Source organism: Bos indicus, chromosome 21 (assembly GCF_029378745.1).
Source record: "Bos indicus isolate NIAB-ARS_2022 breed Sahiwal x Tharparkar chromosome 21, NIAB-ARS_B.indTharparkar_mat_pri_1.0, whole genome shotgun sequence".
Lineage (NCBI taxonomy): Eukaryota > Metazoa > Chordata > Mammalia > Artiodactyla > Bovidae > Bos > Bos indicus.
The window spans coordinates 43804813-43820554 of NC_091780.1; the positions used below are offsets into that span (position 1 = coordinate 43804813).

The following is a 15742-nucleotide window of genomic DNA, read 5'->3' on the forward strand; positions in this document are numbered from 1 at the left end:
GTCAATCCATTCTTTCTCTAGTATTTAGAAATGCAACTGTAATGTTTTGATTTAGAACACAATGTACAAATGCAAATTTAGGTTAGGTTTTAATGTAGTCCTTAATTCAGTGTGAGAATTACTTCTAACTAGGCTCTACTTCACAAAAGCAGGCAAAAGATTAATCCACAATCTGTCATTGTCTTAAGGTCTTTAGCTTCATCTATTGTATCAGTATCTCCACAACCTTTATAATCCTTTGACTGTATTTTATTGCTGTTGCCCTCAAAACCAATTACTACTTATTACAGACACAGTGCCCTCATTCTGGAAATCTTCTGTACTGTGGTGTCTGCATAATGATGTGGTGGGGAGTCATGGAAACCCTTTGTTATTAAGATTATGGACAGGAAGATTACTCCAGTAGGGTAACACAGTGTGTGTAAAGAGATTTTTTTTAAAGGGGGGGAGTGATAGAGAAGAACTGATAAGATAATATATAGAAGCACATAAAGTAAGTGCTATTTTAGAAAAGCCAAGTGTCAGAGGGCAGTGTTTAAGCGAGGAACCCCAAAGCATGAGTGTCCATAGACCCCACCTTCCCTGAGTGGACCAAAAAAGTCATCTCCACTCTACTTCACCCTTGGAGCCCACTGGGCTACTCCCTGTGATCTTTGGCTTTTCTACCTTAGGATTAGTTTTTTTCCTTAGGTTATTGATAAGCCCATACAGTAAATATCAATTTCAGAATATTGCTTAATCCTCTATTGGCTTCAGGTGAATAGAGAAATTCCCATTATGAATGTTAGTAATATTGATTAGGTATCAGATGAATCCATTTGTGACCACTGAATGACATATATAAGGAAAATTACATATAACATCCATGTGAAACTTCTGGCAGAATTGACCTCCTGAATTATTACCCAATTGCAAAATGAGTCCCTGCTCCATTATTGACCAAATGGCATGTTTTATTTGGCTTGCATGCTTTTCAAAAATGCCAATTAGTTAACATAAGCTTAAAATGTAACATAAACTTGGAAATACTATGTAAAAATTTGGATTTTTTGTTTACTAGAAACAGCAGTAGCTGAAATCTGGCAGCACATGTAAGCCTTCCCCCAAAGCAGCACACACAAGGCGAAAACTGTATATGCTTTCCTTTGCCTGGGCTGTCATCCTCCAGTTCTCCACAGTCAGCATCAGGCCTCTTTACTCATTGACATTCCCTGCCTTAACCCTGCAAGCCCTTGAGTTAGCAGCCTTGCTCCAGAGCTCCATCATAGTCACTTATAGGACCAAAAAAAAAAAAATTTATATATAAGTTCAGCCCACCTTCTGGAGTAGTATTCGATTATGAGAACACAAAAAGAGCAAAGCACTGAACTTGAACCCCTGCACTCTACAAGTGGTAGATAAAACATGTCAAGTGACATAGTTCTTTGGGTACAGCTGACTTAAATGGTGTTAGATAGATTACTTTTATTATATAGGGGTAGAGGAGGGCTATGAATCATTGTTTTATCCTAAGATGTTGACATAGATTCAGATTTTACTTGTACTTGGTTAGACTTTAAGGCATCTCTTGCTTTCGTGTACCTAGTTATCAATCAGCCACATGGAGCATTTGAATAATTGAATGGAGGTCAGCTAAAATTTTGGGAAACAAAATGATATAGCTTTTCTTTATAAATTAGTGATGTTTCCACTGAAGATTATCACCAGAGATATCAGGACAAAGATTTGTCACCTGTGACTGCTTTGACTCTGAAAATGGTAGTGTTAATTGGTCTAGTTCTGAGAAATACATTAACTGGCTAATGTCAAATATTTTATTAATGGAGCAAACATGAAACCTGTTGGGCTATTAGCCTAGCAAGTATTTGACCCAAACATCATGGAGCTATTTAAATTACATAGATACTCAGTAAAACACTTGAAGTGTCTGCAGTGAAAACAGTTTTCCACTATGAACAATATCAGATATGGTCTAAGGTAATATGCCTTGGTGAAGGAAATGGCAACCCACTCCAGTGTTCTTGCCTGGAGAAACCCAGGGATGGGGGAGCCTGGTGGGCTGTCTATGGGGTCTCACAGAGTCAGACACGACTGAAGCGACTTAGCAGCAGCAAGGTAATATGGAATGTTATTGCTCATATTAAGAGGTTGAAGCCATACTACTCGACTTATTTTGACCTGTTCCTCTGGTCTTGCTCCTCTTTCTTGATATTTTATATTGGGGAAAACCAGGATGCTAGATTCAAAGATTTTAAATGCTTTCAAAGCCCGATAAAATGGATACTTATATATGATGTTAATAATACCTTGATACTCTAAATATTGCCCAATTATTTATCATCACAGTCTGATTTTGAATTTTATTTTTCATCAGACACAAAACAGAACAATTCAGAGTAGGTGGATTTCTCCTGTCAGATACTCACATATAACTTCAGTTGTGCCAGATTCTGCCCTCAGCAATGCGAGCAAACTTCAAACAGAAATGTGCATAAATAGTTAAAGGAAAATGCTGGATCCCACCTGTTGCCTCTTCTGTGAAGTAATATGTCTATAATGTTTATAAATTTTAATAACCCATATGGGGCTTTATCTTTCAACATTAAATTTATATTATTTTAAAGTTTGACTTTTCTGGGTGATATATTTTATTCTCTAATATCTTAGAGAATCTATCCATCTATGAATGTATGCTCCTTAATAAAGAATTAAAGTATTCTCTTATCAACCAATTACCAGTGCATTTATAAAGTTCCATTGAAATCATCATTTTCAATGAGAGTTTTTCTTTATCTGACTGAAGGTTATGATTCTTATTGAGGGCTGGAAGCACATCAGCATTTTATTTGTTAATTCTGTGAACTGTGTTTTTGTTTAGCCTTCGTTCCTCGAGATGGTAATAGAAAACATTTTTTAAAATGTATCCTTTTGGGGGTTTAGTCTTCCCTGGTGGCTCAGATGGTAAAGAATCTGCCTGCAATGAGGGAGACCCAGGTTCAATTCCTAGGTCAGGAAGATCCCCTGGAGAAGGGAATGGCAACCCACTCTTATTCTTGCCTGGAGAATCCCATGGACAAAGGAGTCTGGCAGGGCTACAGTCTATGGGGTCACAAAGAGTTGGACATGACTGAGCAACTACACTTTTGAGGGTTTAAGATCCCAGAGTGATAATAGTTGAATGAACAAAGCCATTGGCTTAAAAATAGATCTATAAATGGGCTTCCCAGGGGGCTCAGTGGTAAAGAATTTGCCTGCCAATTCAGGAGACATAGGAGATGTGGTTCTATCCCTGGATAAGGAAGATCCCATGGAGGAGCAAATGACAACTACTCCAGTATTCTTGCCTGGAGAATCCTATGGACAGAGGAGCCTGGCAGGCTGCAGTCCATAAGGTCACAAAGAGTTGGACACAACTGAGCATACACTCACACATGCAGATATGTAATTATAATCACCGTCTTTTAAATTGCTCATAGCTGATAATAGCAAGCATCACCTGTAAATCTTAGTCTCAAAAACAATGACTATATCTCAGTACCTGGGTAATTGGAGGGAAAAACTTAACAAGCAAACTATTTTTACTCATTGCACATGAGTTTATGGCATATAAGCCCAGAGGTAGAATTTATGGTTTTAGTGGTCTTTGTCTGGAACTCCTTTTACCGTGGCCCTGAAATTTTGAAGAAAATTTTGGTAGGTTTTGCTGGTTGCGGGGAGGGGCGGGCACAGATGAAGTAAAAAGAAAAGCAGTGTTCGTCTGATTGACAGAATCACACGTTCTAAACAGCACTTTTTCACTTCTTTGATTCCAGTTTACAAGCATTGAGAAAGGAGAAGTCCCGGGACGCCGCCCGGTCCCGCCGGGGAAAAGAAAACTTTGAGTTCTATGAATTGGCCAAGTTGTTGCCTCTTCCTGCAGCCATCACTAGCCAGCTTGACAAGGCCTCCATCATTCGACTTACAATCAGCTACCTGAAAATGAGGGACTTTGCTAACCAGGGGGACCCTCCATGGAACTTGCGGATGGAAGGCCCTCCACCTAACACGTCAGTAAAAGGTAAGGTTTCAGCCCCTGTTGATCCTGGAATGTGGTCTGTTGGTGTCTCTGAGATGAAACGTTTACCATCATCCTCTCTTCTTTTCCTGCATATCAAATCCTTTAAAGGGATACAGTTGTGGAAATCTGAACTCTGCATGAGAAAGACACCATGTGAAGGTGAAATAAACCTCTTCTATTTCTATTTTATTTTCAAAAAGTCTGTCAGCCTAAATAGTCTATCACTTTAGATAAGGTTTCAGGGAAATGAGAATGGAATGACTTACATTAAAATGTTTCTTGGGTTTAACTTATGTTATGCTAATACATGCAAATTATTATTAAGTGGGGGGTGGTTAAGAGAATACTTGGTAAAGGTTAGGACTAACATTTTCTGATTTTAGTTACCAAAGAGAGGCAAAGAGCAGAGTACAGTTGTAGCAGGCATTTTGAATAATGATTTTATTGACTAACAAAGTGATCAATCTATGTATTGTTTCAACTCTTTATATATAATGCCTACAATTTATAAATATAAACATGTATTTATGCTCCCAATCTGGATGTACTTACCCTTAAAATTTATTAAAACTTTAGGTCTTTTTTACCTTGATACTCAAGAGGGTTATTTTCTTGCATGCTCTTGAAACATCTAATAACTAATGAGATTTTAAGTATATGAATATGCATGCATGTATTTATTGATGTACATGTGGTGTTGGCCACTGATTTTCTTTAACAATGTATCACTCAAGGCATGGAATGGGATCTGTTGGTTTTTCTGCTTTAACTTAGTATCTAGGCCCTTGGTGAGCATGGAATAACTGGACATGGGATGGAATTGCAGGCAGCCTTCTCTGGGGGAGGAATTAGATTCTTAGCTATGTGATTATACCTTGATGAGTACCTGTGAAGTCCCTGTATTCTTGGCTGTTGTAGGGAAGGATACTGGGGAAAGCTATAACTTCTTATAGGATTCAAATAAAATGAAAGTTCAACAGCAGTGACTTGATGATTCTGTGCTAAGAGGTGTAATCATATGTATGTAGATACCTGTGTGAATCTGTTTGCATCTTTGTTATCATTACTTAGGGATTCTGTTTCTTATGCTTATTAGAGAAGGAAAATTTGAATGCAAATTGTAACAGGTTATTTTTCTCTAAGGCAGAGGTTGGCATACATTTTCTGTAAAGGCCATATATAGTAAATATTTTAGTTTTGGGGGAGTACTCAACTCTGCCATTGCAGAATGAAATCAATCATAGACAAATATAAATAACAAGATATGGCTGTGTTCTAATAAAACCATACTTGCAAAGCAGGCAGCTGCCACCAAGTTTGGCCCACAAGCCATAGTTCACAGACTCCTGCTCTAAGTATAAGAATGACATTTGAAGGTTGAGAAGAACATACAACAGAGATAGTTCTCAAGGGCAGGGTGTCAATATGAGGAAGCACACGACAAATAGACCAAGGCACATTCATGCTTTCCTTACACAGCCCTTCTACCCTTAAGAATGTTGATGTCAGCTTGGTAATATACCAGTCCTTGTTCCAGATACTAAAACGGGAATTTTCCAAAGCTGAGGATGTGAGTATAATCCTAGTAAATACTTAAGAGTTTATTTAGTAGGTTGTCTTTGTGTTTATTCCAAATCATGTAAGACGAATGGATACATGTAGCAGGTTAGAAATCACAAAAGAATATAAAATATATTCTTAATCTTTTTATTCAATTTGAAATACATTGACTGAGGAACTTATATTAACTTGTTTAACATAATTATCTTTTACTTCCATCTTTTCTTTAAGAGAGTTGGTAGCTTATAGTCTTCCTTGGTAGTGGTTACTGCCAAAGTAGAAAAGTCTAGTGGTTCCATGGTCTGTCTACTCTTCTTGCTCTTGTTTAGTCGCTAAATCATGTCTGACTCTTTTGTGACCCTCTGGACCTTAGTCCACCAGGCTCCTCTGTCCATGGGATTTCCCAGGCAAGAATACTGGATTGGGTTGCCATTTCCTTTTCCAGGGGATCTTCCTGACCCAGAGATCACACCCACGTCTCCTGAACTGGTAGGTGGTTTCTTTACCACTGAGCCACCAGGGAAGCCCTGTTCATTCTTCTACAATGTGATAATTCTGCTTGCTTTTGGAATCATGGCCTTTTAGAGATGCATACTTATAGATAGTATAGAACTAAGCCCTCATTTTACAGGTGAGGGAAATGATGTAGAAAGGGCTTACAGTTAAGTATTGCTGCTACTGCTAAGGCGCTTCAGTTGTGTCCGACTCTGTGCGACCCCATGGACTGCAGCCTACCAGGCTTCTCTGTCCATGGGATTCTCCAGGCACGAACACTGGAGTTGCCATTTCCTTCTCCAGTGCATGAAAGTGAAAAGTGAAAGTGAAGTCGCTCAGTCGTGTCCAACTCTTAGCGACCCCATGGACTGCAGCCTACCAGGCTCCTCCATCCATGGGATTTTCCAGGCAACAGTACTGGAGTGGGGTGCCATTGCCTTCTCCTACAGTTAAGTATTAGAAGATCTAAAATTAGAATCCCATTGTTTTGCTTTTCTGTCTAGGGCTCTTTCAGATATTATTTCTAGCAATAATATTTGATTTCTATCATCATCATCATTTGATTTCTATCTCATCATCCAGATGAGAATGCTCTTAGCTTTGGACTATGGCTAATAATTCATTTTTTTTTTGTGACCTCCAGTCAACTTAACTATGTAAATACTAATGATGAAGATGGATTAAAATAAGATAAAATACTGTCTCTGCTCATAGGATAAGTTCAGTCTATAGAGGAACATGGTGATGTCAGTGAGAAAAGTGGGAAGATTGGAATTTATATACCAGACTTAATTATTTAAAAAATTTTATCCAGTTTATCACAGATCATCCAGTTGTCACATGTTTACTCCCTCTATTAGAAATCTGATGATAGTCTAGAACTGAAGTCTATACTGTACTGAAGTAGGGGACTTGCTACTGTTTACTCTGGCTCTCAAAGGTTGCTAGGAATGCAATGGGTGCTTTCGGTAAGCTGGTTCTGCTGTACAATATATGTATATTTTATTGCTTTCCTCTTTAATGCAAACCTGCTACTCATTCTGATCAAACATTCATGAAACAACAACATCAAAAGAAATTCATTTTAATTTGCTAAGGTCTTCTATGTTGTGCCCTTGAAGAAGTTCATATGGATAAACAAGCTTATATAAATAGCCTCCAGCATCATGTGAAGTGCAGTTCATAATCCAACAATAAAACAGTAGACATTATACTTCGTGCTTCTCCAAGCAGTCTCTTGAATAAACCTAAAGGCATTTGGAAATTTATATGAAAAGTGCTTACATGATGTAGGCAGCATCTTTTTAATGTGATGAGTTGTTCATGTTAATAATTAAATTTCAAAGCTTAAATTTAAATTTGTCCCAAACAACTATATAGAAATTTAATTATTTTAATTTACTGCTTCAGAAAGGTTCTTTATTCTGCCCTGTGTTCATCATATCTTTTCTTAAAAGTCTATAAAGGTTGATGAGTTTGTTTTGTGATGCCCATTGTGTACAGATTATTGCAAGTTGTGCTTGCAGAAAGCACACTCAGGTGGCGGTGTGTAATATGTCCTGAGTCAATTACTTCATGGAAATGATATGTTAAGCAATTGGAAGGTAACAGATAGTTTTTTTCCATTATTTTAGAAATATCTCTATTGTTATAATACAGATCAAATCTACAATGAACATTATGCATTATTCAAGAAATGACCAGGCATTCTCAGCAGTGTTTCAGCTAAATAACTGATGATTGTAACCTTTAAAGAAATCTCATTGTGGTGACTGTTGGTAAATCACTTCTCCATTCATAGTAATCTCTGTTTAGAGGCTATCTAGAAGCCATTATATCTTTTATTAATCTTCAAAGTAATGGCTGCTGATTTGACATTTGCTAAAACTAGATAAATTTTCTGTCTTTCTAATACCACAGACTTCAGTCAGTTTTTGGAGTATATCTGTGTCTGCTGCAACTCTATTAATCCAGGAATATTTACCACTGTAAGCATAAGTTTTATTTCACTTTAAACATTGCAGCTTTTAAACAACAATTTTCCTATATGTGTGACAGGCCGCAATCTTACAGTATGTAAAATACAAGACATATTTAGCTTTTGGAAGGGAACAATTGAAAACTATGCAAGACAACTCGTGATTGAAATCGACTGGACACATTAAGGAAGAACTTGAATATTTTCATGGAATTTCCTTACACTATTTCAAGTATCTGTGTGACTTAATGTAGATGTTTCTGAGAGGAGAAACTTTCAGGTCTTTATTTAAGCAACATAGAATCTATTCTTAGCTAAAGACCATACTGTTACTTAAGCAATGATGTCTAATGGATTCATTTATGTTATTCATATAGGGTAAATGAGTATAGGACATCCTTCAGAATAACACTGAATTACTACTATAATGATTGTCTCTGAGATATGAATAGTATTTTATAAAATGGTTCTAGTTCCATAAAAGGGAGAGATTCCAAGACAGGCTGAGTGATAGGCCTTCTTGGTTTAAGCAGCTCAAAGGTCTTGATTTCTCTTCTGGCATTTTACTGTGTGCTGACACTATGTTACCTCTCCCAAGTGACATTCATGTTTGGGGGCAAGTGTCATATTCCTTGTTATTAAAAAGTCATGTAAAATGAAAATTCTTAGAAGCAGTACATGGCATGTATATCAACCTGTGGTAGTCTTTATTTTCAAACAGCTAAATGCCTAATGGTGACTCCTTAGGTTCTGAAAAAGAGCTTCCTATCACTCTTCCCTGGTAGCTCAGCTGGTAAAGAATCCACCTGCAATGCAGGAGACCTCTGTTCGATTCCTTGGTCAGGAAGATGCCCTGGAGTCCATCCACTCAAGTATTCTTGGGTTTCCTTGGTGACTCAGATGGTAAAGAATCCACCTGCTCTGTGGGACACCTGGGTTCTAACCCTGGGTTGGGAGTATCCCCTGGCGGAGGGCACAGCAACCCACTCCAGTATTCTTGCCTGGAGAATCCCCATGGACAGAGTAGCCTGGCAGACTAGAGTCCATGGGGTCACAAAAAGTCAGACGCGACTGATTGACTAAACACAGGATAGGCCTAGGAGAATGGGAGAGAAGATGGAAACTTGGTTCCTGTTCTTAACTCCATTACCCTCAGTAGACTGAGAGCCTGACTGTCTAGTTTAGACTCTTGTTTTATTTGCCTCATCCCAAGTGAAGAGGAACTCAAAAGCCTCTTGATGAAAGTGAAAGTGGAGAGTGAAAAAGTTGGCTTAAAGCTCAACATTCAGAAAACGAAGATCATGGCATCTGGACCCACCACTTCATGGGAAATAGATAGGGAAACAGTGGAAACAGTGTCAGACTTTATTTTTCTGGACTCCAAAATCACTGCGGATGGTGACTGCAGCCATGAAATTAAAAGACGCTTACTGCTCGGAAGGAAAGTTATGACCAACCTAGATAACATATTCAAAAGCAGAGACATTACTTTGCCAATAAAGGTTTGTCTAGTCAAGGCTATGGTTTTTCCTGTGGTCGTGTATGGATGTGAGAGTTGGACTGTGAAGAAGGCTGAGTGCCGAAGAATTGATGCTTTTGAACTGTGGTGTTGGAGAAGACTCTTGAGAGTCCCTGGGACTGCAAGGAGATCCAACCAGTCCATTCTGAAGGAGATCAGCCCTGGGATTTCTTTGGAAGGAATGATGCTAAGGCTGAAACTCCAATACTTTGGCCACCTCATGCGAAGAGTTGACTCATTGGAAAAGACTCTGATGCTGGGAGGGATTGGGGGCAGGAGGAGAAGGGGACGACAGAGGATGAGCTGGCTGGATGGTATTACCGACTCGATGGGCGTGAGTCTCAGTGAACTCCCGGGGTTGGTGATGGACAGGGAGGCCTGGCATGCTGCGATTCATGGGGTCGCAAGGAGTCGGACACGACTGAGTGACTGATCTGATCTGATCTGAAAGTCAGTGGTGGCACCACATGGAAACAGAACCTTCCAAAATCCAAGCTGACAATGCTCATTGCTGTTTATTTTGGTAGCAGGTGACAAGTTTTACTAGTATATGGAAATATGCTATGATAAAACTGCCTTTCTGGGCTTCCCTGGTAGCTCAGCTACTCAGCTGGTAAAGAGTCCATCTGCAATGCTGGAGACCCAGGTTCGATTCCTGAGTCAAGAAGATCCCCTGGAGAAGGAATGACTACCCACTCCAGTATTCTTGGGCTTCCCTGGTGGCTCAGACAGAAAGAATCCATCTACAATGCAGGAGACCTGGGTTCAGTACCTGGGTTGGGAAGATCCCTGGGTTGGAAAGATCCCCTGGAGGAGGGCATGGCAACCTACTCCAGCAATCTTTTCTGGACAATCCCATGGACAGAGGAAACCTGGCAAGTCATAGGGTGTCAAAGATTTGGACACAACTGAGCCACTAAGCACAACTGCCTTTCCTTAGATATGCTTTGAGGAAGGATCTTTAATTATATGCTATAATCCCTTTATATCTTTCTGACAAAGTTATTACTTCTGAAAGAAGTTCATTTTTTTTGGTGTTAAAATTATCTTTATCTTTTTAATATTTTTCATACATACAAGCTTTATTATAAAATTATAAGCTCAGTTTATGAAACTTATAAAAGTAAAAAGATAGAAAAAATTCACCTATAATGTTACCACCCAGACAAATACCATTGATAATATTTTGATGTATTTCCCTTTCTTCTGTACATGTTAAACAAAGGTTAGCTTTTAATCTTACTTTTGCACACACAATATCTTGTATCCCACCCTTTCCACTTAATATTCATGAGAATTTCTCATTGTGCACATGTTTTTTAACATAATTTTTCATGGTTGTATAAATAAATCATTATATGAACCACTTTAAATCCTTCTGAGACACAGTAGTAAGTGAATGAATGAATGAAAAGTGAAAAAATGAATGAGGTTTCCCTAGTATCGGTTATATAATTCATTTCACTGTTTTTCTTTTGTTGTTTACAATTTGGCAAACAGTGCTACAATGAACATCTTTGTGCATGCTGCATTTTAGTGGGTTCTTTTTTTAAAACTTAATTAATTTATTTTATTTGGAGGCTACTTACTTTACAATATGTAGTGGTTTTTGCTATACATTGACATAAATCAGCCATGGGTGAACATGTGTCCCCCATCCTGAACCCCCCGCCCACCTCCTTCCCCATCCCATCCGTCCCCTCAGGATCATCCCAGTGCACTGGCCCTGAGCACCCTGTCTCATGCATCGAACCTGGACTGGTGATCTATTTCACATATGGTAATATACATGATTCAATGATATTCTCTCAAATCATCCCACCCTTGCCTTCTCCCACAGAGTCCGAAAGTCTGTCCTTTACATCTGTGTCTCTTTTGCTGTCTCGCATATAGGGTCATTGTTACCATCTTTCTAAATTCCATATATATGCATTAATATACTATATTGGTGTTTTTCTTTCTGACTTACTTCACTCTGTATAATAGGCTCCAGTTTCATCCACCTCATTAGAACTGATTAAAATGTATTCTTTTTAATAGCTGAGTAATATTCCATTGGGTATACGTACCACAGCTTTCTTATCCATTCATCTGATGATGGACATCTAGGTTGCTTCCATGTCCTAGCTATTGTAAACAGTGCTGTGATGAACATTGGGGTACACGTTTCTCTTTGAATTCTGGTTTCCTCGGTGTGTATGCCCGGCAGTGGGATTGCTGGGTCATATGGAAGTTCTACTTCCAGTTTTTCAAGGAATCTCCACACCGTTCTCCATAGTGGCTGTACTAGTTTGCATTCCCACCAACAGGTAAGAGGGTTCCCAGCACCACTTGTTAGATTGTCTTTTCTCCATTGTATAGTCTTTCCTCCTTTGTCAAAGATAAGGTGTCCATAGGTGCATGGAATTATCACTGGGCTTTCTATTTTGTTCCATTGATCTCTATTTCTGTCTTTGTGCCAGCACCATACTGTCTTGATGACTGTAGCTTTGTACTATAGTCTGAAGTCAGGTAGGTTGATTCCTCCAGTTCCATTCTTCTTTCTCAAGATTGCTTTGGCTATTTGAGGTTTTTTGTATTTCCCTACAAATTATGAAATTATTTGTTCTACTTCTGGGAAAAATACCATTGGTAGCTTGATAGGGATTACATTGAATCTATAGATTGCTTTGGGTAGTATACTCATTTTCACTGTATTGAGTCTTCCAATCCATGAACATGGTATATTTCTCCATCTATTTGTGTCCTCTTTGATTTCTTTCACCAGTGCTTTATAGTTTTCTATATATAGGTCTTTTGTTTCTTTAGGTAGATTTATTCCTAAGTATTTTATTCTTTTTGTTTCAATGGTGAATGGAATTGTTTCCTTAATTTCTTTTTGTTTTTTCTTTGTTAGTGTATGGGAATGTGAGGGATTTCTGTGTATTAATTTTATGTCCTGCAACTTTACTATATTTGTTGATTAGCTCTAGTAATTTTCTGTTAGTGTCTTTAGGGTTTCTATGTGGAGGATCGTGTCATCTGCAAACAGTGGGAGTTTTACTTCTTTTCCAATCTGGATTCCTTTTTTTTTCTTTTGCTGTGGCTAAAACTTCCAAAACTATGTTGAGTAGTAGTGGTAAGAGTGGGCACCCTTGTCTTGTTCCTGACTTTAGGGGAAATGCTTTCAATTTTTCACCATTGAGGATAATGTTTGCTGTGGGTTTATCATATATGGCTTTTATTATGTTGAGGTATGTTCCTTCTATGCCTGCTTTCTGGAGGGTTTTTATCATAAATGGGTGTTGAATTTTGTCAAAGGCTTTCTCTGCATCTATTGAGATTATCAGCGGTTTTTATCTTTCAATTTGTTAATGTGGTGTATCACATTGATTGACTTGAGAATATTGAAGAATCCTTGCATCCCTGGGATAAAGCCCACTTGATCATGATGTATGATCTTTTAAATATGTTGTTGGATTCTGTTTGCTACAATTTTGTTAAGGATTTTTGCGTCTATGTTCATCAGTGATATTGGCCTGTAGTTTTCTTTTTTTGAAGCACCTTTGTCAGGTTTTGATATTTGGGTGATGGTGGCCTCACAGAATGAGTTTGGCAGTTTACCTTCCTCTGCAATTTTCTGGAACAGTTTGAGTAGGTATTAGGTATTAGCTCTTCTCTAAATTTTTGGTAGAATTCACCTGTGAAGCCGTCTGGTCCTGGACTTTTGTTTGTTGAAAGATTTTTGATTACAGTTTTAATTTCTGTGCTTGTGATAGGTCTGTTAAGATTTTCTATTTCATCCTGGTTCCGTTTTGGAAGGTCATACTTTTCTAAGAATTCATCCATTTCTTCCAAGTTGTCCATTTTATTGGCGTATAGTTGCTGATAGTAGTCTTTTAATGATCCTTTGTATTTCTGTGTTGTCTGTTGTGATTTCTCCATTTTCATTTCTAATTTTGTTGATTTGATTCTTCTCCCTTTTTTTCTTGATGAGTCTGGCTAATGGTTTGTCTGTTTTATTTATCTTCTCAAAGAACTAGCTTTTAGTTTTGTTGATTTTTGCTATAGTCTCCTTTGTTTGTTTGTTTTTTTTCATTTATTTCTGCCCTAATTTACATACTAGCCTTTTGTTTTCTTTAGTTTTGCATTATGGTGGGATGAGCATTTTTAATATCAGCACACACCAATAGGATCTCCATGTCTGATACAGGACAGGAAGGGCTTTCTAACAAATGTGGGCTTAATAATGGTAGAGAAATTCTCTGAGACTTTAATTCTGTAAAGTTTCACATGCTATCAGGAAAAGCTTTACTGTCTATGAATGAGGAGACTGCAGTGTGTGTTTGGCATGACGAATATATAAAGCACTGCTGGGTTCTTGCCACATGCTGCTGTTGCAGTGTTTGTTTGTCATTCTTTTCAGTCCATTTAGCACTATTGAGTATCCAGAATTAGACTCAACTCCAAACATCAACTTAAAGAAAGTGTATTTATGGGTATGTGACTGTGAACATGTGAAAATTCTGGTGTGCTAGTTAGCTATGGGCTTACCCGGTGGCTCAGTGATAAAGAATCCTCCTGTCAATGCAGGAGACACTAGTTCGATTCCTGGGTTAGCAAGATCCCCTAGAGAAGGAAATGGCAACCCACTCCAGTATTCTTGCCTGGGAAATCCCATGGACAGAGGAGCCTGGAAGAACTATAGTCCATGGGGTCACCAAAGAGTTGAACATGACTTAGCAACTAAACAATCACAACAACACAAAGTTAGCTACACTGCCAGGGTAACAAGCAATCATAGCATCTCAGTAGTATGACATAAAGCTTTTACTCTTCTCATGTCTCCACATAGTCTGGGGGTTGGCAGATCTAGGCTGGGCTTAGCTGTGTGGTTCTACTTTTTGCCATAGCTCTGGCTGAACTTTATTTCCTGCTTAGGGTTCAGTTCAGATCTGCCTCCTGCCACGCAGCAGCAGATACTTGTAGGAGAAGCTCTTTTCATGGTGCTGGCAAAGGTATAAGAGGGGTGAACAAAAATGATATCTCTTATGGGAATTTTTGTGGAGACTTCTGAGAATGTGGACAAAAGAGTGCCTGTGTACTTTTGTATCCTACATCAGGATTCATCCATCTGTTCCTCTCTGAATAGTCATCTCCTTTTTCTCTAGCAACACTGACTGCCCCATACCAAACATTTATGCCTTTGTACATGTCATCATCTGACTGGATTGTCCTTTCCTTCTTTTGGTTTTGCTGAATTCTCATTCACCTTCCAAAAGCCAGGTTAGATTTACTTGCTTAATAAATATTCTCTCCTTCCCAGAATGTTGGTCATTTCTTTTATAGGTTACTGTTGCTTTAGTATGAATTCATAATTCATTATATACTTCTCTCCCTATATTTACACTATGAGCTATTTAAGGGAACAGTCTGGGTCATCTTATGTATGTTTATGTCCTCATGTGCAGTACCCAGGAAAGTAAGTATTCAGCCATGTTTTCCAATTAAATTGTATAGAATTGGATTGTGTGTTGACATTGCTATTAACAGAGCTAAACAGTGCTGATGGGAGCTAGAGGTGGGGCTATGTCCTAGCCTAGGAAGAAGGAAAAAAGGGAGAGCAAAAACACAAGGCAGGACAGAAGAAAAACGTAGAGAAAATGATGGAAATAGTGTGAAACTAAGGGGAAATTAAACAGCGTATGGGGTAGGAAGAACTAGGAGGATTGGTATCCCATCTCTGCCCTGTACTGTCTCCAACTCTGGGATCAGTCATACCATGAAATGGCCTTCCCCTGCCAACATGTTTCTCTCATGTAATGTGCAGGCTGGGGAGTTGAAAGTTAAAAAATCATGTAAAGAAACCCTAAGTGTCTTGAGTGTATGGATTCAAGTCTATTTGACACAAATATTTACTCTATTTGAGTACCTTCTCTTAGTAAGTCCTCTGAGTCGCCTGCTGAATATTCTGGGGGCATATAAAGAAAGTATGAGGCATGAACCTGACCTTGAAGGTATTTACCATTTCTTGAGAAATAAATTTTGGAGAAAAAGGGGGAAGAAAAAAGATGAGAGCTTTTGACACAATTAAATATACCATGTGACCTAGGTTAATAAAACCCTATCTAGACCTCAGTTTTCTCATTTGCAT

At 38.4% G+C, this 15742-nt stretch overlaps 1 protein-coding gene across 7 annotated transcripts in view; it reads left to right on the forward strand.

Annotated features, from left to right (window-relative positions):
• NPAS3 (neuronal PAS domain protein 3) overlaps positions 1-15742 on the forward strand; it is a 957609-nt gene that overhangs the window by 303412 nt on the left and 638455 nt on the right. For 4 of the 7 annotated variants that reach the window (XM_070775448.1, XM_070775444.1, XM_070775446.1 and 1 more), the window contains one exon: positions 3813-4057. In XM_070775448.1, coding sequence (XP_070631549.1) covers positions 3813-4057 — 245 coding nt within the window. Of the gene's footprint in view, positions 1-3812; positions 4058-4165; positions 4217-15742 lie in introns of all 7 variants that reach the window. The other 3 variants (XM_070775441.1, XM_070775442.1, XM_070775447.1) reach the window with 1 other exon arrangement.